This window comes from Bos mutus, chromosome 25 (genome assembly GCF_027580195.1).
Source record: "Bos mutus isolate GX-2022 chromosome 25, NWIPB_WYAK_1.1, whole genome shotgun sequence".
In the NCBI taxonomy this organism is placed as follows: Eukaryota; Metazoa; Chordata; class Mammalia; order Artiodactyla; family Bovidae; genus Bos; species Bos mutus.
In genome coordinates, this window is record NC_091641.1 from 12,845,624 (window position 1) to 12,869,691 (window position 24,068).

Consider the following 24,068-nt stretch of genomic DNA (forward strand, 5'->3'; position numbering starts at 1 on the left):
GCGCCTCCATGGACAGAAGACCCTGGCTCGCAAAGAGTCGGACACGACTGAGCAATGGACACACACATGTACCTCCACGCAGAAGCAGACCCTCTCCTGGATTTCTGTCTCTTACTTCCATTCTCAGTCCGATCTCAACTCGCTAACTTCCATTTGTTCCTCTTTATTAAGATTTAAATTTTTCGTCCAGTGTCTTCCATGGTTTTCAGCGAGAGAGTTGTCCAAATCACATAATCTGATATTCTCAGAGGCAGACATCATTATGCCTCTCTAAGGTGAATTCCTAAGGATGGAATTTCTAGGTCCATTGCATGTCCATTTCTGAGAATTCTGTAACATCTAGCCAAATTATTTCCCAGAAAAGTTGTTTTTCCTATGTGAGTGCTTTGTTCTTTTTTCCTCTGTGTTCTGCTGATGTCTTAAGAGTCCATTTATTCTCCTAAGTACTCTCAGTACCTCTGAGTTGTTGTTACTTAACCACTAAGTTGTGCCCAGCTCTTTTGTGACCCCGTGGACAGTAGCCCACCAGGCTTCTCTGTCCATGGGATTTCCAAGGCAAGAATACTGGAGCAGTTGCCATTTCCTTCTCCAGGGGATCTTCCTGACCCAGAGATCGAACTCGTGTCTCCTGCATTGACAGGTGGATTCTTTAGTGCTGAGCTACCAGGAAAGCCCTATGGTTTTAACTTGTGGTTGCAGAGAGGGCAGTGGCACCCCACTCCAGTACTCCAGTACTCCTGCCTGGAAAAGCCCATGGACGGAGGAGCCTGAAAGGCTGCAGTCCATGGGGTCGCTGAGGCTCGGACACGACTGAGCGACTTCACTTTCACTTTTCACTTTCATGCATTGGAGAAGGAAATGGCAACCCACTCCAGTGTTCTTGCCTGGAGAATCCCAGGGACAGGGGAGCCTGGTGGGCTGCCGTCCATTGGGTCGCACTGAGTCAGACACGACTGAAGCGACTTAGCAGCAGCAGCAAGTCAGGTGTAAAAATATTGACTTATTTTTTCATATTTGAATTTAACTTGGTCTCCTGTTTGAAAGGATTTAAACTTGAAACTCCTGTTTCACTGATGATGGAAAAGGACACTAATCTTGTCACTTCAAGGTAACTCAGTTTCTTCCAGTCTAATCTCCATCTCTTTGAAGTCAGTTGCTCAGTAAAATCAGGATTAAACAGTCTATATACTTTGTAAGGGCCCTGCTTCCTTCTCACAGGGTGTCCTTCTTCTGCTTCCCTCTTGAATAACACCTCCCTAGGTGACTCTAAGGTAAAGAACCCACCTGCCAACACAGGAGATATAAGAGGCAGGGGTTTGATCCCTACATTGGGAAGATCTCCTGGAGAAGGAAATGGCAACCCACTCCAATATTCTTGCCTGGAAAATTCCATGGACAGAGGAGCCTGGCAGGCCACAGTCCATGGGGTCGCAAAGAGTCGGACACACCTAGTCAGAGCAAGGGGAGCTGGCCATGGGGAGAGGTGCTGGGCTCCAGGCTGCCCTCTGAAACCTTCTGACCCCTGCTGACTTATGCAACCCCATCTTCAGATTCTGTATTCACTGCTGATGTTCTTGGTCCTGGTCCCCATATCCACCCATATCCATCGTCTAGTTTCTTGCCTCTTCATGACCCAGCCTGCTCACTGTTTCACCACCCTTTCCCTAGGGAATGCAGGAACATCAGGATTCCCTGTGACACCAGGAGCTGCCTCTGAGCGCTGGGAACGCTATTATAGGTCTTCTTTCTGCCTAAATAGCTCTCCATCATGTCTGCCCCACTCTAGGCATCCTGCAAGACCTTCTCCCTCCCCCCAGGGTGCTAGTCAGCAAGCAGAGCACCATCTCTGCTGCCTTCCTGGCCTCAAGTCTATTTGCAGCCTTTCCCTCCCCACCCTGACTTCCAACGTGAGCAGTAGGACCCCAAGAGGTCTTCCCTCAGGTCTGGTCTTTTCTCCACTCTTCCTTCAGCCTTCAACCCAGGAAAAACTAGCCTCTTTTTGGGATTGCAAACATCCCATCTGCCATGGTTCTCAACCCTCGCTGCACTTTGGCCTCAAAGGTGGAGGTAGAACAATTGAATCAGAGGACCTGGAAGAGAGCCCGAGCACAGGTCATTTTTCAAAGCTCCCCAGGTGAGCCTAAGGTGAGCAAGCGTCGAGATCCGTGACCCTGTTACCTCCTCCATCCTCTGGCCTGATAGCCCTCCTCAGTATTTTCAAGGGATGCTCCAAGTTTAGAAAATACTTTCTAGAGTGTATGGTTCATGCTCTTGAAATCCTGGCTTCGAGACTGTTTCAAAAGTTAGCTTCAAGGGTCGGTTTTATCAGCACGTGGAAAATGAACATTTTCTACTTCTTTTCATCCTAATCCTAAAGCATCCCACTCCTGTCTCAAAGCTGCTGATCTCAGGTGGCCTCAGCCTGCAGCGGCTTGAAGCAGGATTTTGATTTCCCTCCAGAGACTGAGGCCAGGTCATGGCAGTGAGAGTACTGAATCCTGGGCTCCCTGGTAGCTCAGCTGGTAAAGAATCTGCCTGCGATGCAAGAGACCCCAGTTCAATTCCTGGGTCGGAACGATCTGCTGGAGAAGGGATAGGTTACCCACTCCAGTGTTCTTGGGCTTCACTTGTGGCTCAGATGGTAAAGAATTCACCTGCAATGTAGGAGACCTGGGTTTGATCCCTGGGTTGGGAAGATCCCCTGGAGAAGGGAAAGGCTACTCACTCCAGTATTCTGACCTGGAAAATTCCATGGACTGTATAGTTCATGGGGTCACAAAGAGTCAGACACGACTGAGTGATTTTCACTTTTCAGACCACAAGGGACCAGTGGCCAGTGGCAGGGCCCCAGGCCATCAGCTGTGTAGAAATGAATTCCCAATAAAAATGGAAAGTAATGAAACATACAAAGTGTTTATTAGGAAGAAAAAAGAGTACGTGTAGACAGACAGACTCAGAGAGAATCACGCCCATGGTGATTTTAATCACTTGTATGAGGCATTTCATCCAAGTTTCCCTTGGCCAGTCATCTTGCTTTGCCTGCTTCTGAGTCCGTATTGGGTTTATCTCAAGATCTTCCCATGTGTGTACGCGCATCTCAGCCAAGATGGATTCCAGCAAAGAGGTCTATGAGTAGGTTGATAGGGTGGTGCCCCCTCCCTTTCTGACCTTCAAGGAACCTTTCTGTGCCTGTGTAGTTGGGAAGGTCTCCTTGACCTTGAGAATGAGAAATATGTGGCCTCTGTCTTTTATGTAGGCAGGGCTCAGCTTCTCCTCCTTCCTGCTATTTTGGAGTATCTGTCCACAGGAAATGACCTCCGGCTGATCGGCCTGAGGTCCAGATATCTCCTGTCTCACTACAACTGCCTCTGGATGAAACGGCAAATCTGGAATAAAAAAGTCCTCTCAAGTAGTTCATAATATATTATTATTCTACTTGACTATTTTTTGGTAACTGTTTTTACTACTAATTTAGCCTTTAAATAAGCAAGGCTGTCAGAAAGCTGTGTTCTTACGCTGACCTCATTTTGGCCTTGGAAACAGTTGTTCTCATCCTATTATACTTGGGTAAATGCTACGAGGGTTTCCCTGGTGGCTCAGATGGTATAGAATCTGCCTGCAATCCAGGAGACTGAGGTTCAATCCCTGGGTTAGAAAGATCCCCTGGAGAAGGGAATGGCTGCCCACTCCAGTATTCTTGCCTGGAGAATTCCATGGACAGAGGAGCCTGGTGGGCTACAGTCCATGGGGTCACAAAGAGTCAGCCATGACTGAGCAACTAACACTTTCGAATGCTATGAACCGCTGCTAAGAAGTCCTTTAAGAGGTATATTTGTGGAGCTTGTATTACTGAAGTGGTGTTGTGAGGAAATTGCTTATCAAGTTATTTAGTAGAGAAATTTCTCTTGAGTCTTCCTGGCCAAGTAGTGTGCATGTGTGCTAAGCTGCTTCAAGCTAAGCTGCTTCAGTTGTATCTGACTCTATGCAACCCCGTGGCTCTATGCCAGGCTTCTTTGTCCATGGGGATTCTCCAGGCAAGAATACTGACGTGGGTTGCTATGCCTTCCTCCAGGTGATCTTCCCGACCCAAGGATTGAACCCACACTTCTTATGTCTCCTGCATTGTTAGGCAGGGTCTTTACCACTAGCACCAGCTGGGTAGCCCGGCCAAGCACCTGTATTTCTCTTTAAAACTATCTTTGAAACACTGCAGATCTTGCCAGTGCTTCTGTCTGCAGTGACACAGAGCTGACTTTGTGGTCTCCCTTAGTAAGCAATGATTTTGTGCACTAAGCCCACCCCTAAGGTGTCATCTTATCCTGCTCATTTTCCGTTTGTCCTCTTGTTCCCATTTACTTATGTTTTAATTTTCTTATCCCGTAGTGCCTGCATTTACATAGGCTACTCTAAAACCTTCTCAAGAAAATTCTCCAGCATGCACAAGTATCAGCAACTGTTCTGTTTGTACCAGAGGAAAAATCATTTTCCCTCTACCCTTCTAGGTTCTTGCCTGAGAACCACCCATTCTGTAATAAAAAAGATTAATAGGAGAAAAGCATAATTCTGTTTAATACCCGGTATGCTTCCTATATACATGGGAGATACCCAAGAAAACCGAGTAATTCCCGAAATGGCCCAGGCCACCACCTTAAATACCATCTCCAGCTAAAGACAAAAGAAGATGTTACGGAGGGAGGGAAGGCCTGTTAATGGGAGGTGACCAAGAAAAGCGCAGTAAACAAGGGTGAGGTTTGTGATACAGAGTAAAGCTAGCATCAGTGTCACTAAGGAGAGTGTCTAAAGATTTAGGGTCATCCTTCTGTTCTTGGTGTTCAGAGAGAGCTATCCTTACAAATGGAGATTTCTTTTCTGAATATAAATTTCTCTTTCAAAAGAATAACTTCTAGGTTTTTCTGAGCTTCTAAGTCTGCTGTTTCTTAAAAAATAACCAGCTCAAGATAATCCTGTGCCCAAGAGGCGTATTTTGGGGTGGCATATTCTGCTAGTCCTTCACTTTCTTTTATAGAACAAAACACGTGTCGCTAGCCTGATGCCATTTTCGAGTGTATGGCCCAAAGCATTTATCAAATGTGTTCTTACATCAGCTCTGGGAGCTAGAGCAAGGCTGTTATCCCCCGTCCATCTTCCACATCATTCTCTCCCCTGAGCCCCTAATCTATCCTTTTCCAAGTTACCTTCTGCCAGTCGCCAGGTAGGTACCAAGTTGCTCAACATGGGCATCTGCACTCCCCTCTACAGCTCCTGTTCTAGAACAGAATTCAGCAAAAATTTTTCTGTACAGGGCAAGATAGTCGGTATTTTTAGGCTTTAGGAACCAAGAGAAGCTAAATCAAAGCTATTGTGGATACGTACTTCTAAACAAAAGGAAAATCAACTTCTACCAATATTTTACTGGTGGAATTCAAAATATTATAATAATGAGTTCAATGTTTTGGAGTCTGGGTCTGCTAAGGAGGAAACTGGAATTTTTTGCTGGGGGAGGGGTAATGTTTTGCCTCACTGAGATTCATCATCTTCAAATGGATTATAGATGTTCGTCTGTGAAAAATGTTCTTAGCGCTCTGGCTGAACAAAAACAGTCATAATCTTGTTCTGGACTTTTCTTCTTTTTCTTTTCCCCAAACAGTAACCCAATCTATGTTTCATCTCACAAGATAGTGTGTGTGTGTGTGTGTGTGTGTGTGTGTGTGTGTGTGTGTGTGTGTGTGTGTGTGTATGCCATATTATACATTGATGGCTGATAATTATTTAATATCTTACCACTTCTTCAGAAACTTGATGCTTTTACCAAAAATCACTTTCAATGAATTCTTTGCAAATTGGTTTCTCAAAGCCTAAACAAACTATGATTAGCAAAGAACACAAGTGTTATGCTGAGAAAATTACTCATAAGAAATATCTTACTGCAGAGTTTTGCTAGGGTCTCCATTTTAATAAATCCAGCCCAGGCAAATCAGCGAGCCAAGGAAAAGCATTTGGGACTGACAACTTCAATCCCCACTGGCGTTTTCTGCATCTGTGAAAAATCACACTGCAGAGAGATGAGCACTGCCTTTAACCTCCACCAGAAAAGGCTCTTAATACCCAGGCAGTCCACTTCCCAGTCTGGAGGAAGTTGTTGTTTCAGCGTGAATTATCTTTTGAGCCACAAAAGGGAACGTGCTCCCTCCATTTAACAGGCAAAGCTCTGGCCTTTGGGTCCCATTTTCTGGTGCGAAATGTGTGTGCCGGATCCAGCATTTGATTTTTTAAAAAGGCAGCGGTACTTACCCTTTTGGTATTTATATGTAGAGCAGAAGCAAATGGAACTCTGAGTATTAAATTACTGTACTGTGCCAGTTGAGAATTCTGTGCGAGCCAGCCAGCTCCTTCCCCCAAATTGTATTTTTACTGTTCAGCAGCTGCAAGTTCCCAGAAATCTTCAAAGCGGGACCACTTTATTTGACCCAGTGCAAGAGCTCTGAGCTGCTGCCAGGTTTCACTGATCTTGTCTGGGAAGCAGCGGGATCCGTAGGACGGTGTGGGATCAGACATCACCAGATCGCTTCTAACTCCATACTTATTTGCATGTGTCTACCCTTGGACAGTTTTCCCTTAACCTTTAGCCTCAGTTTCTTCAGCTGGAAAATGGGGCTAATAATATACCAAGTAGAGCTACCAAAATCACTGTGGATGGCGACTGCAGTCATGAATAAAAGACACTTGCTTCTTGGAAGGAAGGGTATGACAAACCTAGACAGTGTGTTAAAAAGCAAAGACATCATTTTGCCGACAAAGGTCTGTCTTGTCAAAGCGATGGTTTTTCCAGTAGTTGTATATGGATGTGAGAGGTGGACCATGAAGAAGGCTGAGTGCTGAAGAATGGATGCTTTCTAATTGTGGTGCTGGAGAAGACTCTTGAGAGTCCCTTGGACGGCAAGGAGATCAAACCAGTCAGTCCTAAAGGAAATCAACCCTGAATATTCATTGGAAGGACTGATGCTGAATCTGAAGCTCCAGTACTTTGGCCGCCTGATGTGAAGAGCCGACTCATTGGAAAAGACTCTGATATTGGAAAAGGTTGAGAACAGGAGGAGAAGTGGGCAGCAGAGGATGAGATGGTTGGATGGCATCGCTGACTCAATGGACATGGACTTGGGAGAACTCCAGGAGATGGTGAGGAACAGGGAGGCCTGGCATGCTGCAGTCTACGGAGTTGCAAAGAGTCAGACACAACCTTAGTGACTAAGCAACAACAAAAGAGCTACTTTGAGGATTAGAAGCAGTTATATGTTGTCTTCCTGCAGCACCAGACACATCTGCTCGCTCAGTTCAGGGCACTGTTGGTCTGGGTGCTGAGGTCCCTACCGGGTTCTCCCCTCTCACCCCTGCCCTGTCTTTTGGTCACTTTAGATACCAGTGTCTGTGCCAGAGGGTGACTGAGGAGGGTGACATTCACATCAGGAACTTGTGTTTATTAGAAAATGGTATAAGAGAACTCATGATGTGTGATGCTGTAACAAAATGCAGTGAAATAAGTGCATTTTGATTAACCAAGCCAGTTATTGCCAGAAAAGTGATGAGACCCCTAAAATACCCAGTGCTGGTTGGACCCTGAGAAGACGATTTGGCAGAAATTCATACAAAGACAACCCCAGGGATGGCGTTGAGTTGTCTGTGTTTCTACAAATGGGGCCTTGGCGTTAGAAGATGCTCAGCTAACAGGCCTGAGTATTCACTGAAGCAGAGCTGAGACCAAGGGAAATGGCAGCTGTTTGAGCCTGAGGTTAGGTATAGATGGGCTTTCCAAGTGGTGCTAGTGATAAAGAACCTGCCTGCCAATGCAGGAGATGTAAGAGACATAGGTTTGATCTGTGGGTTGGGAAGATTTGCTGGAGGAGGGCACGGCAACCCACTCCAGTATTCTTGCCTGAAAAATCCCATGGACAGAGGAGCCTGGTGGGCTACAGTCCTCAGGGTTTCAAAGAGTTGGGCACAACTGAAATGACTTAGCACATATGCATAGGTTTAGGTTGGGCTTCCCTGGTGGATCAGATGGTAAAGAATCTGCCTGTGATGAGGGAGACCCAGGCTCAATCCCTGGTTGTGAAGATCGCCTGGAGAAGGAAATGGAAACCCACTCCAGTATTCTGGCCTAGGAAATCCTTAGACAGAGGAGCCTGGCAAGCCCTAGTCCATGGAGTTGCAAAGAGTCGAACATGACTGAGCAACTAGCACATAGGTATAGGTAGGCTGCTCTGCCCATGGGATTCTCCAGGCAAGAATATATGGAGTGGGTTGCCATTCCCTTCTCTAGGGGATCTTCCTGACCCAGAAATTGAGCTGGGTCTCCTGCATCACAGGCAGATTCTTTACCATCTGAGCCACCAGGGAGGCTTATAGATATAGACATAAAGATATAGAGCTATAACTCCATAACTTCAACCAGAAACCAGTTTTACTAAGGAACAACAGGAAATAGTGTTTGTGTTGCTTCCCCATTAGGATAACCTCCTGCTGTTTTTTTGGTCTCCACAAGTGCTCAGCACTTAGTCTGACAAAGGCATCCTCCATTGCCTGGCAGTGCTGGTTGGCCAGATGAACAAATTGCAGGGACGAGCAGGCACACTTGGCCTCTATTCAGATCCTTTCTGGTCAGCGAGGATAAGGTGTTGAGTTGAAGAGGTGCCAGGAGCATCGGGGAGGGGGCATCTCTCACAGACAACACAGTCAGAGACACAGACTCTTACCTCAGGGCCGAGAGGAGGTGACCTCAGGATGGGCTGGGCCATCTGTGGGGCAGGCTGGACGGGCCACTGTGACTACTCCCCTGTCTTCCTTGGGGTGTTCTTACAACCCACCCCTGACACTGACCTCAGACTTCACACCTTTATACCACACGGTATACTAGACTTTCTTATTTCTCTTTCCTCCTAGAACTCAGCCTTCCTTCACTGTCCATCTCATTCTAGACCCAAAATATTTCCTGGAGTGACACTGTTTGCCAGGATACCCCCTCACCAGTTCCTCCCTCTTTGTCCACTCTCTCCCTCCTTTATCCTTCTGCTTCACTTTAAGTTCTTTTTTTGTAATATTTATTTATTTGGCAGCATACGGGATCTTTTGTCTTCATTGCAGCATGTGGGATCTAGTTCCCTGACCAGGGATCGAACCTGGGCCCCCTGCATTGGGAGCATGGAGTCTTAGTCACTGCACCACCAGGGAAGTCCTTTCTTTAAAGTTTTTGATAACACTTCACATGTGTTGAGTACATCATGCTGCATGGAGACCATCTGTTTTCATCTCATCAGATTCTTACCACGGTGCTTTTAGGTCTTCAGGGCAAAGTCTTATGCCCAATTTACTGGTAAAGAGACTGAGTCACAGACGGTTGGATGACTGCCCAGCAGGACATTTAGATTGATGTGCTTTCCTTGCGCCCTAGGACCTGTGTCCCTGCCCGTCCTCGGGTGAGCATCTTGGTGCTGTGCCCTTGATCCCAGATTAAAAATACGGTGTTTGGGTTAAAACTGGGAGTATCTTGGGACCTTATTTCCAGAGTGCTAGAAAATCTGTCTCCGTGAATAGAAGGTCAGGATGGAGGTAGATCCACCCCTCCAGTCTCCTGCTTTCTCATGGCAATAGGAAAATTTATGTTCCCATTTATAATGGGAATCAAAGGAAGCTTAAGGGTTGTTATCACCAGCTCCACATTTTTTTACTGCGGTAAAATATTTACACAATTTATCATCTTTAGTGTAGACAATTCTGTGACATTAAGTACATTCAGAATATTTTGCAACCATCACCACTGTGTACTTGCAGAACAGTCTCATCTTCCCAAATGGGAAGCCTGCATCCTTTCAGTGGTCACTCCCTGCTATCCCCTCCCCCTTGCCCTTGGCAACCACCAATCTGCCTTCTATTTCTATAAATATGCCTGTTCTGGACATTTCATACAGTGAAATCATATGTGACCTTCTTTCTTCTATTACTTAGCATAATGTTTTCAAGGTTCATCCATGTTATAGCCTGTCTCAGAGCTGTTATCCATTGTATGGGTGGACCACAAACATTTTGTGTATCCATCCATCCATTGGTGGACATTTGGGTTGTTTCAACTTTTTGGCTACTGGCAGAATGCTAAACACACGTGTATAGTGGTTGTTGGAATCTCTGCTTTTAGTTATTCTGAGTGTATTCCTGGGGGTGTGACTGGAGTGGAGAGGGCAAGGAGAAGCTGAGAAACTCAGACTGTCTAGATGGAGCCTGAGAATATGTTGTGAGACCCTAGCTTTTACTCTGAAGGAAATGGGGAATCATTGGAAGGTTTCCAGCAAATGCATAGGCTGAGCTGACTTATGTGTCCGTAGAGCCTTGAGAGTTGATTGCATGAGAGCAGAGTGGAAGCCAATTAGGAGCCATGGCGGTAATCCAGGCAATGGAATGATGGTGGCTCAGTTGACATGGTGGCACTGAAGACGGTGGGAGATCATCAGATCCAAGATTTATTTGGAAGGTAGAGCCATGAGGACTTCTGACCAGTTGGCGCCAAGGCCAACACCAAGGTTTTTACCCCAGCACTTGGAAGAATGGAGTCAGTGTTGCCTAAATAGGAAAGATAGGTGGGATGGGCTTGAGTGGAGGGGAGGTTAACGATTCCTTTCTAGCCACGTCTGAGGGATCTCCTAGACATAATGAGACACTGAGCAGGCAATTGGATGTACCCAGGCTGGAGTGCAGAGGAAGGATTCAGACAGGAGTGTATATTTGGAAACTATTGGAATATAAATGCTGTTGAAAGCCAAGAAAGCAAACATTATCATCAAAGAGTGAGTGTAGATGGAGAACAAGGGAGAACCAAGGACTCTGCCCTGGAGTCCTCCTCCTCTGAACCTCAGAGGGAAAAGAAAGAGTCAAGGAGGAAGATCGGAAGGGGCATCTAGGAAGACATCCAGGTGTGGAGAGCCTGCTTCCAAGGAAAGAGGATGACCTGGTGTGTCAGATGCAGCTAGGAGCTCACACGTGATGAGGACTGAGAACTGGCCATTCAATTTCAGATGAGTCATCTCTGACTTTGACAGATGCACTTGCATCAGAGTGGTGAGGATGAGAGCCTGCTTGAGTGGCTCAGGAGAGAACAGGAGAGAAAATTGAAGGCATCAGGTGTAGACAGCTCTGAAAGGGGGCTTTGCTGTAAAGGGGAGCAGAAAACAAGGAGAGACAGCTGTAAGGAAAGTGGGTCAAAAGAGAAGGGGATTGTAGACTGTGAAGGGCTTGGAATGAGCCAGCCAAGAGGGAAGATGGTAACTGTGGGTGTTATTCTAAAATGTACCCAGGATTTTAAAATTCAGAGATGGTGAGGACAACAAAGTGGGAGATTATTGCCATTAAAAAGACAGTTTTTTCACTCTCAGTTTTCAAGAGGAGGAGGCCTGCCATGCCATGCAGTGCCATCTGGGGAAGAACCTGAGGCAGTTAGGAGGAGAAGCAGTGAAGAGACAGTGTGAGCCGAGGCCTTTTTTTTTTTCTTTTTCGTTTATTTGTGTAGTTTTGGTTGCACTGGGCCTTCTCAGCTGCAGCGAGCAGGGGCTACTCTCTGGTTCCGACGCAAGGCTTCCTCGTTACCGTGGCTTCTCTCGTTGTGGAGCATCAGTTCTAGGTGCCTGGGCTCAGTAGTTGCAGCTCACAGACTGCAGAGCACCAGCTCAGTTCTTGACCACCACGGAAGCCCCTTTTCTTATTTTCTAAACTCTTGATGCTTTGGCACTTAACTGGGGAGAGACCGCCCCTCCCAGGACTAGCCGGTTCTAAGAGAGTGCAAAAGACCCGCGGGGAGCATGCCTTCCCCATGCAAACTAACCAGTCCGGAGCCCACATTCCCAGCCACCGCCTCCACCTGGTCTTTCACTACAGGAGACAACAGCCTCTACCCTGATCATCCCAGGGCCGGGAACCAAACAGCTGGAGATAGCTCCCTAACCTGCAGATACTCTAGCCAGCCAGTCGTAAGCCAGATCAGCTGCTTGCGTTGCCTCACCCATTCTTCCAGAAGAAACCACAATAAGGACTCTGAGCTCAGACTTCCCTGGTGGTCCACTGGTGAGCAGTCTGCCTGCAGGTACAGGAGACGCGGATTCAATCCCTGATCCAGGAGGATCCCACGTTCTGTGGAGCAGCCAAGCCCATGCACCTAGAGCCTATGTTCCGAAAAACAGAAGCCAGGGCAATGAGAGCCTGAGCACTGCCGCAAAGAATAGCCCCTGCTTGCCACAACTAGAGAAAGCCTACATAGCAACGAAGATCCAGCACATCCTGAAATAAATAAGGAATTTTTAAAAATTGAAAGTGAAAGTCACTCAGTGTCCGACTCTTTGCGACCCCATGGACTATAGAGTCCATGGAATTCTCCAGGCCAGAACGCTGGAGTGGGTAGCCGTTCCCTTCTCCAGGGGATCTTCCCAACCCAGGGATCGAACCCAGGTCTCCCGCGTTGTAGGCAGATTCCTTACCAGCTGAGCCACAAGGGAAGCCTCTGTGGAAATAAGGAAAGATATTTAATATAGGCGTGTTTAGGGGAGAAAGAATTGCAGGAGTGAGGATGGGAGTAGCGAGAGTAGCAAGAGAGGATGGAAGGAGGGCTTGGCCTCAGCTAAGAGCAAAAACAGTTCCGTTACAACAAGGGCGACCACACCACGAAGTTTGTGGATGTGAGAGCTGGGGACATTCTCGTTTGTTGATTTCTCAAGGAAATAAGAAGCAAGGTTGCCGGTTGAGAGGGAGAAGAAGGGAAGAGGTGTTGGAAGTTTGCCAACGGAGAACAAGCTGGGGCAGAGTCTTCTAGGAGTGACGGAGGAGGAACTCGGGCCCTGGAGCAGGATCGCAGGGCAGCTCTGAGGACCCGTCGGACACACACAGAGCCCTGAATTTAAGGAGAAGTCAGCCAACAGAGAGATGCGATTATTGGCATCAGTTTCGCCAACAAAGCAAAGTGGGAGTGGGGAAGCCAGGCCACTCTTAAAACAATCAACTATGGCTTTGGACTTGGGGGGCGGGGAGAACGCAAGAGGAGGGAGTCTGTTGTCAAGGTTGCAGGGCCAGTGGACTGCAGGTCCCAGGGGAGTGGGAGGCGGGATGAATCTGGTGAACTTGAGGAGATGAACTAGAACAGCAGGGGTTGGGTGAGAGAGTGGAGTGCTTATGGCCAGAGAACACAGATGAGTTTTGTTTGTTTGTTTTCTTATTTTTGTCAAGCCGTATTTTCTGTAAGACATATGTATTCATATTTTGCAACATAATTTTTTTTTCACAAAAGATAAATGTGTTTTTAAGGGTGTGGGTAGGATTTGGACAGACGGAGGTGGTCTTGTGGGGGACATTTCTGGAGAAGGATGGCCGGGCATCAAATGGGATGCGTTTCCTGAACAATGAACTGCCCCGTGTAACTGGCCATGGACTCTATAGGGCCGATGGCAGGAAAGATGTGGAGGAGGGCGGAGATGCTAAGGAAGAGCGTGTACTTCACTCAGCAGAGGGTGGGGAGCCAGTGAAGGGGTTTGAGGGTGGACACGTCCAGAACACAGATGGGCCCTTTGTCACCGACAAGGAGAGGAAGCAGTGACGGTGACAAAGCTCTGCATCTCTGGGTGGAAATTCCTAGGTCTGCCTCCCTGTCTCTCCCGTTCTTACCTCTCTGTCAGCTGGAACAGTTGTGGTGTGTTGCATATATTCTTTGGAACAGCAACAATAAAAGCAATTATTTTTAATTTCTGCTCTTCTCCTCCGTAATGGAGCTATTAGACTTTGGCAGATCCCTTAATATGATTATCCTTTTTGAATGATTTCTAATTGAAATGTTTGCACTGATGGTGGTAATTGCAGTGGAGTTTGAAGAACGAGGCTGTAGGCTCACGTTCCAGGAGCTCATCGACCGTAGCTTGTGCTCCTCGGCAGGTGGGGACGAAACCCCGGAGGGGATGCGGGGCCCCGGCGACTTCTTGGTTCTGGTTATAAGGACGGGTCTGGCTCACCCTGCCGATGGTGTGGCAGGTCCCTGTAGGGCCGGGCAGGGGCTTCCCATTGAGAAGATGACAGCTGTCCATCATCAATCCAGAATTCAGAGCAGTCACCCCTCTCTGAGATTGCCAGCAATGCTGACTGGCCCAGCCGAGGTGAGGATATGCCTTGTAATGATTTATTTCATCTCCGCATCAACCAGTGAAGCATCAGCCACCTGCTTGAGCCTTGCCCTGCTTCCAGCATCACAGGGTTGCCTCCAAGCCCTTCTGTTTGCAGGACCGGGGTCTTGGCGTAGCAGGGAGGCCACCCCCCAGGGGCTGGTCTCCCAGGCTCTTTCCAGTCCCTCCTCTGCACCATCCGTGTCAAGCTTGGTCTCAGTTAGGACACCAGGATGTGAACTGATACCCGGGCACCCTCTTGACACTATGGCAAGTTGTTGTTGTTAATATTTACTTATTTATTTTGCTGTGTCGGGTGTTAGCTGCAGCAGGCAGGATCTTCACTGTCATGCAAGATCGTTCGTTGCCCTGCATGGACTCTCAATCATGGTGCATGGGCTTCAGTAGTTGCAACACGCAGGCTTAGTTTCTCTCTCCCCAAGCACGTGGAATCTTAGTTCCCCGACTTGAGATCGAACCTGTGTCCCTTGCATGGCAAGGCAGTTCTTAAACCACTGAACCATCAGGGAAGTCCCCCGTGGCAGGTTTTTGACCATGGCCTTTAGGGGACCTTTCCACATGCCACCAACGCCAATAATGGTCACACGCTCATTCTGCATCTTCAGTGCATGGGGACCAGCCTCCTGCCCTTCTTCATCTTTGGGTTTTGACGGCCTGCCAGGATGCAGACAGCGAGCTGCTTGGCTGTGGCCTCCTGGTGGGGCCTTGTCCCAGCTGGGTGGCTGCTGTGGCCAAGTTTTAATGAGGAGGCCCTAGGGGACCCCTCCTTCCCATTGTGGGGAATCCTGGAGCTTCTGTATTCTGAATGAATACACTGAACAGAGCTGTGAGCAGCAGGTGGGGGACCCAAGGGGACTCATACAGTGAATCCGTCTCTGCCACCGCAACCAAAAAATAAAATATCATCCAGGTAAAGCCCATCACGTGAAAAGAGCAGGCTGCATGATGGCAGAGGTGTTTCCTAAAGGGCGATGTGAGAGATGCCAGGAGGAAGACACATCCTGTGTCCTCGACAATGAAAGGCTAGGGCCCGAGTCCTTCCTGCCTCTCTGCCTCCTCTCCTCCGTCTGCCTCCCCTCCCTCCTCCACCTCTTCCCCTCCTTCCCTCCTTCTTCTCCGTTTATCCCCCTGTCTCTCCCCGTAGCGACTACACACTCCCTTGCTGTCCTTGGCTTCAAGTTCAGGTCAGCCAGTTCGTCCCTGGGACATCACGGAGCCCTTCCCCACCAGCATCTAGCTGTAATGTCAGCAAGGTGCTCACTCCTGGGAATACAATAAAAAATCAGAGGAATAACTTCTCTGCTCTTGGAGACCTGATGCTTCAAGAGGGAGCTGGCTCCGCAGGATGGATCTGCTGGAAGAAACACAAATTCCTGAGTCCCGTCTCTGTAAGTCTGGTTCAGTGATCTGGGCTGCACCTGGGAAGCTGCGTTTTTCTAAGGAGCCATCCAGGTGATGCTGGTGGATCCTAGGCCAATCTCAGAGAAACATTCTTTTCAGTCTTGAGGCTGTGCCCAGAACCACCTGTTCAAGAGTGTTGGTTGACAGCTGTGCACTGTGGGTCTAACTGCCCTGCTCGTCCTTGGGCGGTTAGAAAGTCTAGTGTCTTAGAGAAGGATCTTACCATGCATGCGTGATCATGTTGGGAATTTTCAGATGTCGCACTTCAGGGCTGGAGAGTATTCTAACTTCTCAGAATTTCTCGATGTGCTCAGCAGTGGCTCTCTAGAAACCTGGGGTGACCCCGCTGCTCCCTCCCATTCCCCCTTCTCTCAGTCTCTCGTCCTCTCAGGACCACTTTTTCCACCTCCAGGCGTGCCTGTCACTGGCATTTCTCCATTACCTGAGTGACCCTGGCTTGTAACTCTCCCAGAGGGAATCTTCTCTGCAGTTTGCCTCTTCTGGCTGTCTGATGAAACATCCACCCTCCCCCAAATCAGAAGTGGCAAGGAGGGGAGATCGTTGTTATTGTTCAGTTGTAAACTCTTGTCCAACTCTGCAACCCAATGGCTGCAGCGCGCCAGGCTTCACCATCTCCCAGATGCCCTTCACCATCTCCCAGAGTTTGCTCAAATTCATGTCCATTGAGTCGATGATGCTATCCAACCCTCTCATCCTCCGTCACTCCCTTCTCTTCCTGCCCTTAATTTTTCCTAGCATCCAGTGAGTTGGCTCTTCCTATCAGGCGGCCACTGTATTGGAGCTTCAGCTTCAGCACCAGTCCTTGTAATGAATATTCAGAATTTATTTCCTTTAGGATTGACTGGTTTGATCTCCTTGCTCTCCAAGGGACTCTCAAGAATCCTCTCCAGCACCACCATTCAAAAGCATCAATTCTTTGACTCTCAGCTTCCTTTATGGTCCATCTCTCACATCCGTACATGACTACTAGAAAAATCATAGCTTTGACTAGACAGCTGTTTGTCAGCAACGTGATGTCTCTGCTTTTTAATACGCTGTCTAGGTTTGTCATAGCTTTGCTATTCAGCTGCAAAGAACAGAAACACACCCCATTTAAGTCAAGGAGGACAGATCACAAAGACACAAGGGGCTCTCACATCACCCAGGGGCAGAGTGCGGAGCCAGGCCAGTCAGCAGGTGGGCAGCCCAGGACTCCAGGCTGCCCTGCACTCCCTGGTCTCACCCCTCTGAGGGGCATCTACCTCCCTCTGCTCAGCCATCCGTGTGCACAGGGACCACCAGAACTGCCCCCAAATGGCAGCCTGAGCCCTACAGGTGGCTGAGACCCTCTAGTTCTAACTCCTGGCACTGTCTCAATTCCAAGTTTCAGAAAAGCATAATTTGATTGACCCTTTTGGGATCCATGCTCAGTCCTGGTTCAGTTAGCTGAGACAGGGGCTGGACTTCATATGCTTTTCCAGGAGAGGGGCCAGGTGCTTCTCCGAGAGGGGCCAAGAGCTGCAGGGAATGCTTGACAGTGAAGTGGTTGCTGTTCTGGGGTAGCTAGTGCCCCAAAAGAGGGTGATATCCTGTGTCCATAGGCATGATTGGTGTGAGATTGCTGGGAAAACATGGAGGGCGAAGGAGCACTATTATTGAGCTCCTACTGTCTCTGCACTGGTCTCATTGCATGTCTTTTCACAGCGATGCTCTGCAGAGACTTAACTGGGAGCCAGAGGCTCCATTCACCTCACACAAGTTCAGTTTTCCATGGCAGCATCTGCATTCATCAAACTTGGTCCCTTCAGCTCTCAACACTGGTATTTCCATTGACCCCACTGCTGCTGCACCACATGGGTACCAAGAAGTATCCCGTGGTGTCAGAAATCTGGACATTAAACTCAAGCTCGAGATCTGAAGGAGCAGATAAAGATCTATTGTTGAGATCTATAGTTCAGTTCAGGAGAATCCCACCTAACAGCTTCCTAGCAGCCCCAGTGGACTTTCATGGGGCTTCCCATATGAGACGTCTCTATCGCCTAGGAAAGCATCTCACCAGCATTTCTGGCCTTTGGCAGACTGGGGTTTTGCTGGCTCTTTCACAAAGCCATTTCTGGGGAGTGCAGTGAGGCAGAAAGACTAAAATGAAGGGCTTTGAGAGGCGGATGGTCCTGACCTCTGCTCTGTGATTCATGCTGGGTCGCTAGTTCTCCACGGGCTTCAGCAGGAGAGGTCTTTCCTCTTTCACACAACCTGGGGGTTTTTAAATGAGACAGTGTGTGAAATGTGCTTTGCGCTCATGCTGGAGACAGTAATCACTCAATAAATGGCAGCCATAATAATAGTAATAATAATAACCTAGTTGCTTGAATGCAGGATGTTTCTCTATCCCCTACAGCACCAGTAAAATGCCTTAAAGGAGGCTGCTTCTGTTTCTACTTCCTCTTCCCACTCCTCACCCTCCTTTTCCTGTCCCTCTTCCTTTCCCCCTCCTCCCCCTACTCTTCCTCACCCTCCTTCTCCTTCTTCAGGTGAGATACAATGAGATAACATAGTGCAGGTTTAAAGTATATAACATGTTGTTTTGATCTCTATACTGCAACAAGGTAACCACCATAGCATTAGCTAATGCCTCTGTTCAGTTGCTAAGTCACGTCCAACTCTTTGTGACCCTGTGGTCTGCAGCACGCCAGGCTTCCCTGTCCTTTACTATCTCCCAGAGTTTGCTCAAACTCATGTCCATTGAATCAGTGCTGCTATCTAACCATTCATCCTCTACTGCCTCCTTTTCCTCTTGCCCTCAGTCTTGCCCAGCATCAGGGTCTTTTCAATGAATTGGCTTTTCACATCAAGTGGCCAAAGTATTGGAGCTTCAGCTTCAGCGTCAGTCCTTCCAATGAATATTCCAATGAATATGATTTCCTTTAAGATTAACTAGCTTGATCTTCTTGCCATCCAAGGGAGTCTCAAGAGTCTTCTCTAGAACCACAATTCAAAAACATCAATTCTTGGTGCTCAGCCATCTTTATGGTGCAGCTCTCTAACAGGGCCTTCTTTATGGTCCACCTCTCTAACAGGTCACGTACTTATCATTTCTTTTTTTTTATGGTGAGAATACTTAATATCTACTCTTAGCAACTTTGAGTATATAGTACAATATTCTTAATAATAATTACAATGCTGTGCATGAGAGTCCTGGAACTTGTTTATCTTCTCACTGCAAGTGTAGACCCTTTGACCAGTATCCCCCAATTCCTCCACCTTGCCTCCAGCCCCTGGTAACCACCAGTCCACTCTCTGAGTAGATTCTATGAGTTTGACTTTTTTAGATTCCACATATAAGCAAGATCTACAGTATTTGTCTGACTTATTCCACTCAGCATAATGCCCTCAAGGTCCAGAAGTGTTGTGGCAAATTGGAGAAAAGGATTTCCTTTTCTCATGGCAGAGTAATATTCCATTTTCTATGTATCATGTGACTATCACTTCTCTCTCTCTCTCCTGCAGGACACCAGCCATGATCGGCTGCTCGTTTGTGGTCAACAGGAAGTTCTTTGGTGAAATCGGTCTTCTGGACCCTGGGATGGATGTGTATGGAGGAGAAAATATCGAACTTGGAATCAAGGTCTGTGACATGGTGTCCTTTCTTCTTGGTCTATTCATGTTTGTGAGCAGTACTACCTGGTCATTTTTGATGTGTGTTTAAAGCTTCCTTAGCTGGGTGAATTACAGAATGGCTCACCCCACTTCTGTTCCTAAAGATGTTCCAGCAGGATTGGTACCCCACCCCTCCCCAGACAGAAGAAACCTGGGCTTTACCCACTTCAAGAAGTTGAACAATTTGGCCATGCCTGGGTGATCCAATCTAGACCTTAGCTAGAGAATATGGTTCTTGCGCCCATCCAGTTTCATTCTCTCCTTAAATCTTTCTGAAAATTAAATCATCTCCTTAAATTAGAATTTCCAGCCTACATATTTGGACAGTTCGTATACATAGAAGAACCATAAGATGCCAGAGGAGAGAAGGATCCTGTTTTGTGGGACTCTCCTGTTTCTTAGAAAGGTTTCTAAGGAGGCTGTTGGGGAAGAGGAAGAAGATGCAGAAGGGGTTCTTGCTGGCCCCACATTCAGATCAGCTCCATTGCTTCAGCTGGGTTTTGTTTAAAATTCTGTTTGAAAAATGAATTTCACTGTAAAAAAAAAAAAGTTGGGCATATTGATGCATTCCAACCTCTTCATGTTAGAGTTAAGATAAATGGATCTCAGTGAAGGTTTGGGTGAGGGGAATCCTTTAGGACCTGGTCACCACTTAACTGGTGTATCTTCCTGCGTACCACAAAGAGGGCCTCCAGAGGGTGCCCATTTAGGGTCACTGGGTCCCCACTGGCCCCTGTCCTGAGGTTTTGCATACCTGGGAAGGAAGCTTGTTGGAAATGACTCGGACACAATTATAAGGTTTAAGTTTATTGAATTTCTTCCTTTTTCCGCTGCTGGAATCTCCTTTTTGTGCTGCCAGGCAGGTACCCAGCACGGAATCCCTACCCACAATCAAAGCCTGTTCTCCATGTCAGATTTCACTCGTTATCCCTAATTGCTCAGAACCTTTAAGATACCCTGCCAGCCCCTCATCTACACTTACACCCCCCTCCCTTCATGGAATGAAAGACTTCGTGTTCTTATGATGTAATGAGCGTCCAAGATGCAGGAGCAAAGGGGATGGTGGGGACCTTCCCTGAACCCTCAAGTCACTCCCTTTTGGAAACTGCAGACTCTTCTGTATTTTCAGTTCTGGGCTGGGTTCTTTCCTAAGTGGGATTTACATAGGATTTCTTTGAAAGCCCATCAATGAAAAATCCCATGGATATGTGATCACAACTAGTGTACTCGGCGCTTAATCCATTTGGAATTTAATTGATGGAAAAGATCTGGACCCAGAATGCTGAACTTGGCCTCTAACTTCTGTTTCTACCCTGGTCCCATCTCCTCATTCCGCTCTCATCCCTTCCTTAGCTCTCATCTGCTTCTAGCATGCCAGGGAATTGACTTTTTTATTATGTATATTGTATTTCTCTAACTTTACTAGCCAGATTGCAAGCTTTACGGGGCACAGAGCTTCATGGTGCTCACCTTTGCATCCCAGGCACATAGAACCGTGCTTCACACATGGCTCAATAGGTATCTGTTAGATTGATGACTGGGCACCTAAAGGGACCCAGCATGCGTAGTAGTGAGACTTTGTGGAGACAAGCCCCTTGATTAAATGGAAGATGATAACTTATCCAGGTACTTCCTTATGAAAGGAAGGAGCTGAAGGAAGCCCTGCATTGAGATGGTTAAGCTTTTTTAAAATGTTTCAGAATTTTATGATAGTTTATAAAATCATAAACTATTTTTATGTTTCTTTATTTATATAATGTTTATTTATAATGTGTTTATTTATATATAATGTTTATAAAATTAAAATCTATGATAATTTGGTAAATTGTTGATTCTAAAAATTTTTAATATCTTATTAAGAGGGATTTGAATGTCTCTGTAATAATGTGAGAAGGACGCCTGTGGAGGGTAAGATGACACCAGCAGAGGGGAGACAGGATGATGGATGGAGCAGTGTCCTCACAGGGGCAGGGGCACAGGTGGAGGGGTTATGGGGACAGGAGGGACCCCCAGATTTGATTGCCACGGCAGGCTGTGGTCTGTGGAAAACAGAGGTGGAAACATCAGGACCGACTGCTAAGGCGCTCAGATGTTGGTCTCCCCACGCGTAAAAGTATTTTCTGTGCATCGACCTGGACCCCGCAAAGGTCTGGGTGTGAGGCTCTGCCAGGCTCCGTGGTGGTGGCGGTGATGATAGTCCTGCGTGGCTGCCCTAACCCTGCAGGAGGGGCGGGGCTTGTCAGTTTCTCTCTGCGGCAGCACCACCCAGTACAGCACCGCCCCTGGCCATCAGCTGAGGGCGCCCGTGAGTCCCGCGCCGCACCTCCGAGGGACAGGCTGGAGTGATGGGTTCCAGAGCCTGCTCCCTGGCTTGTCTCCTACTGGTCTTCTCAGCACCTGGCTGCTCTCCGGACCTCTTTGTGAAGGCGTCGGATGGAGGCGCCTGCATCCTCCAGTCGTGTGCAATCACCAGTCTCTTATCCGAGGCACCTCCAGCATCCACGCTGGAGATTTGGGAATGATTTATGGTTTTATTTCCCATAGCCTCACAGTCCCCGAGCTTTTTGGCACCAGGGACCGGTTTTGTGGAAGGCAGTCTTTACACGGATGGTGTTCCGGGTGGTGGCTCAGGTGGTAATGCAAGCAATGCATTCCTACTCAATCGCTTCAGTTGTGTCTGACCCTTGGCAGCCCTACTGATCGTAGCCCACCAGGCTCCTGCAGCCATGGGATTCTCCAGGCAAGAATACTGGAGTGGGTAGCCATTTCCTCCTCTAGGGGATCTTCCCTTCCCAGGGATTGAGCCTGGGTCTCCTGTATTGCAAGTAGATCTTTACCATTTGAGCCACCAGGGAAGCCCTCACCTTAACCAACTTCCTGGCACATACTTATCTATTCTCAGAAAGGAGCCCAGGAAAGAGTCCACATCCTTCAAGCCCCCTCCCTTGAAAAATACATTATTATGAAAGCCATCCCTGCTGCCTGAGAAAAATCAGAGCTTTATGTAACATATACACTCATATATACATATATAAAATTGTATAAAGTATACACAGATACATTTATACAGATTAACCTATAATAACCTGCAGGAAATAAAGTCATATGCTTTAGCTATGCAGGGGAATTTTAATTTGAGAACACTTACCTTTTCTTTGTGATTTCTTTGACTAAGAAATAGGTCCATCAGTGATCAAACTATTCTCTGACATTTTTCATTACCTTTTAATTCCATCCTCAGTAATTAAAGAATAGGATGAATTGAAAGCCTTGCTGTGGTTCAGGGGAGGTAGGGGGCGGGGAAACAACAGGGTTTACTCCAGGGCTATTGCTTGGATGAAAGGCAAGCTTGCCACTGCAAAATCAATGCAGTGGAGAGATGGGGGAAAACATGCTTTCTAGGGCTGAGAAAATAAATGAGATCAGAAATTGAAAGGTTTCATCGTGTTCTGAGTAACATTAATCAGCAATTATTAACAATGTATATTATGGTAATATGTCTAAATGGTAAGAGGAAAAAAATTCAAGGAGAAAAGACCAAATAGATTACTTTTAAGTGGTGTCAGATGACTTCAGGTTTCTCAATATATCCGTCTTCTCGGGGATGAAAAGGCACTGTCTTATTCTGAACCCTCATATAAAAGAACGACTGACACACGCCACTGCTGAATCCTGCCTCCCGGAATCTGAAAGGAAGGCAACAGAAAGATGCGGTCAGATCCTCCAGCCATCAGAAAAAGTCTTAGCTTGTCAGGAATCTCAAGGACTGAATAAAAGGCAGAATTCCTGTGTCTGCACATTGTTGTTGAAAATATTTTTGAGACCAGCGACCCATGATGAAGGTGAAGTCAGCAAGAGGGTGGTGGGTGAGAGAGGGGGACACAGGCATGATAACCTTCTTACCTGGCCCAGCCCAGCCCCCAGGACCCTCCTCTTGGTGCAGCTTTTGCAGGAGGCTCCACAGCAGTCCCAGGTGAAGGATTCAGACTCATGTCATGGTGAACGACCCCTTGGAAGGGAATGGCTACCCACTCCAGTATTCTTACCTGGAGAATTCCATGGACAGAGGAGCCTGGCGGGCTACAGTCCATGAGGTTGCAGAGAGTCAGACACAACTGAGCAACTAACACACACACACAGAGTGAATGATGGACAATGGGTGTGTGTATTTTATTTTACACCAGGTGAGAATGATGTTCTTAAAATGCAGAGTTTGAGCTTGGTGCCACAACTGCTGGTGACATAGTTCACGGTACCCCCAGACCCACATTGTTCTGAAGAGTTGGGATGCCATTCTTAAGACTCCGGTGGGCCCAAGGTTGGCATCTATGCCATCTTGCCCAGCCCAGTGCACTTGAGCTGAAGGTGCTGAAGACCTGCAGGCCAGCCCACAGACTCAGGCTCTGTGAGTCCCCATGCCAACTGGAATACCTTCAGCAGTAGACTTGATAATCAGGGGGCAGACAGTATAAACAGTCCTGATTGGACACTGAAAGTTCAAGTATCCTGAGTACCAGTGTCTGAGAGTGAAGATGAATATCTCAGCTCAAGTAGAAAACGTGAAAGGGTTCTGACCAGCCCTGTTGATTGATGCTCTGATCCCCACCCCAGCCACTCCTCTGTCCATGGGCTTTGGGACTTATCATCCAGCATCCATTTTAACCATGGAAGATTCTCCCTGCCCTCTCTGAGACCCCTGACATCAGAATCCCCCATGTCCAGAAGCCTCCTGTGACCTTTGTCTTCCATTGGGATCTCTTGGGCTTAAGTCCGCTCTATCTATTGGATGTTGTGGTTGGATAATGGTCACTC

General features: G+C 47.4%; 1 protein-coding gene across 1 annotated transcript in view; it reads left to right on the forward strand.

Moving 5' to 3' along the window:
• The window catches only part of GALNT17 (polypeptide N-acetylgalactosaminyltransferase 17), a 429,083-nt gene that overhangs the window by 322,882 nt on the left and 82,133 nt on the right, over window positions 1-24,068 (forward strand). The window contains exon 6 of the mRNA XM_005889873.3: window positions 19,107-19,224. Within this exon, the coding sequence (XP_005889935.1) occupies window positions 19,107-19,224 (118 nt within the window). The remainder of the gene's footprint in view (window positions 1-19,106; window positions 19,225-24,068) is intronic.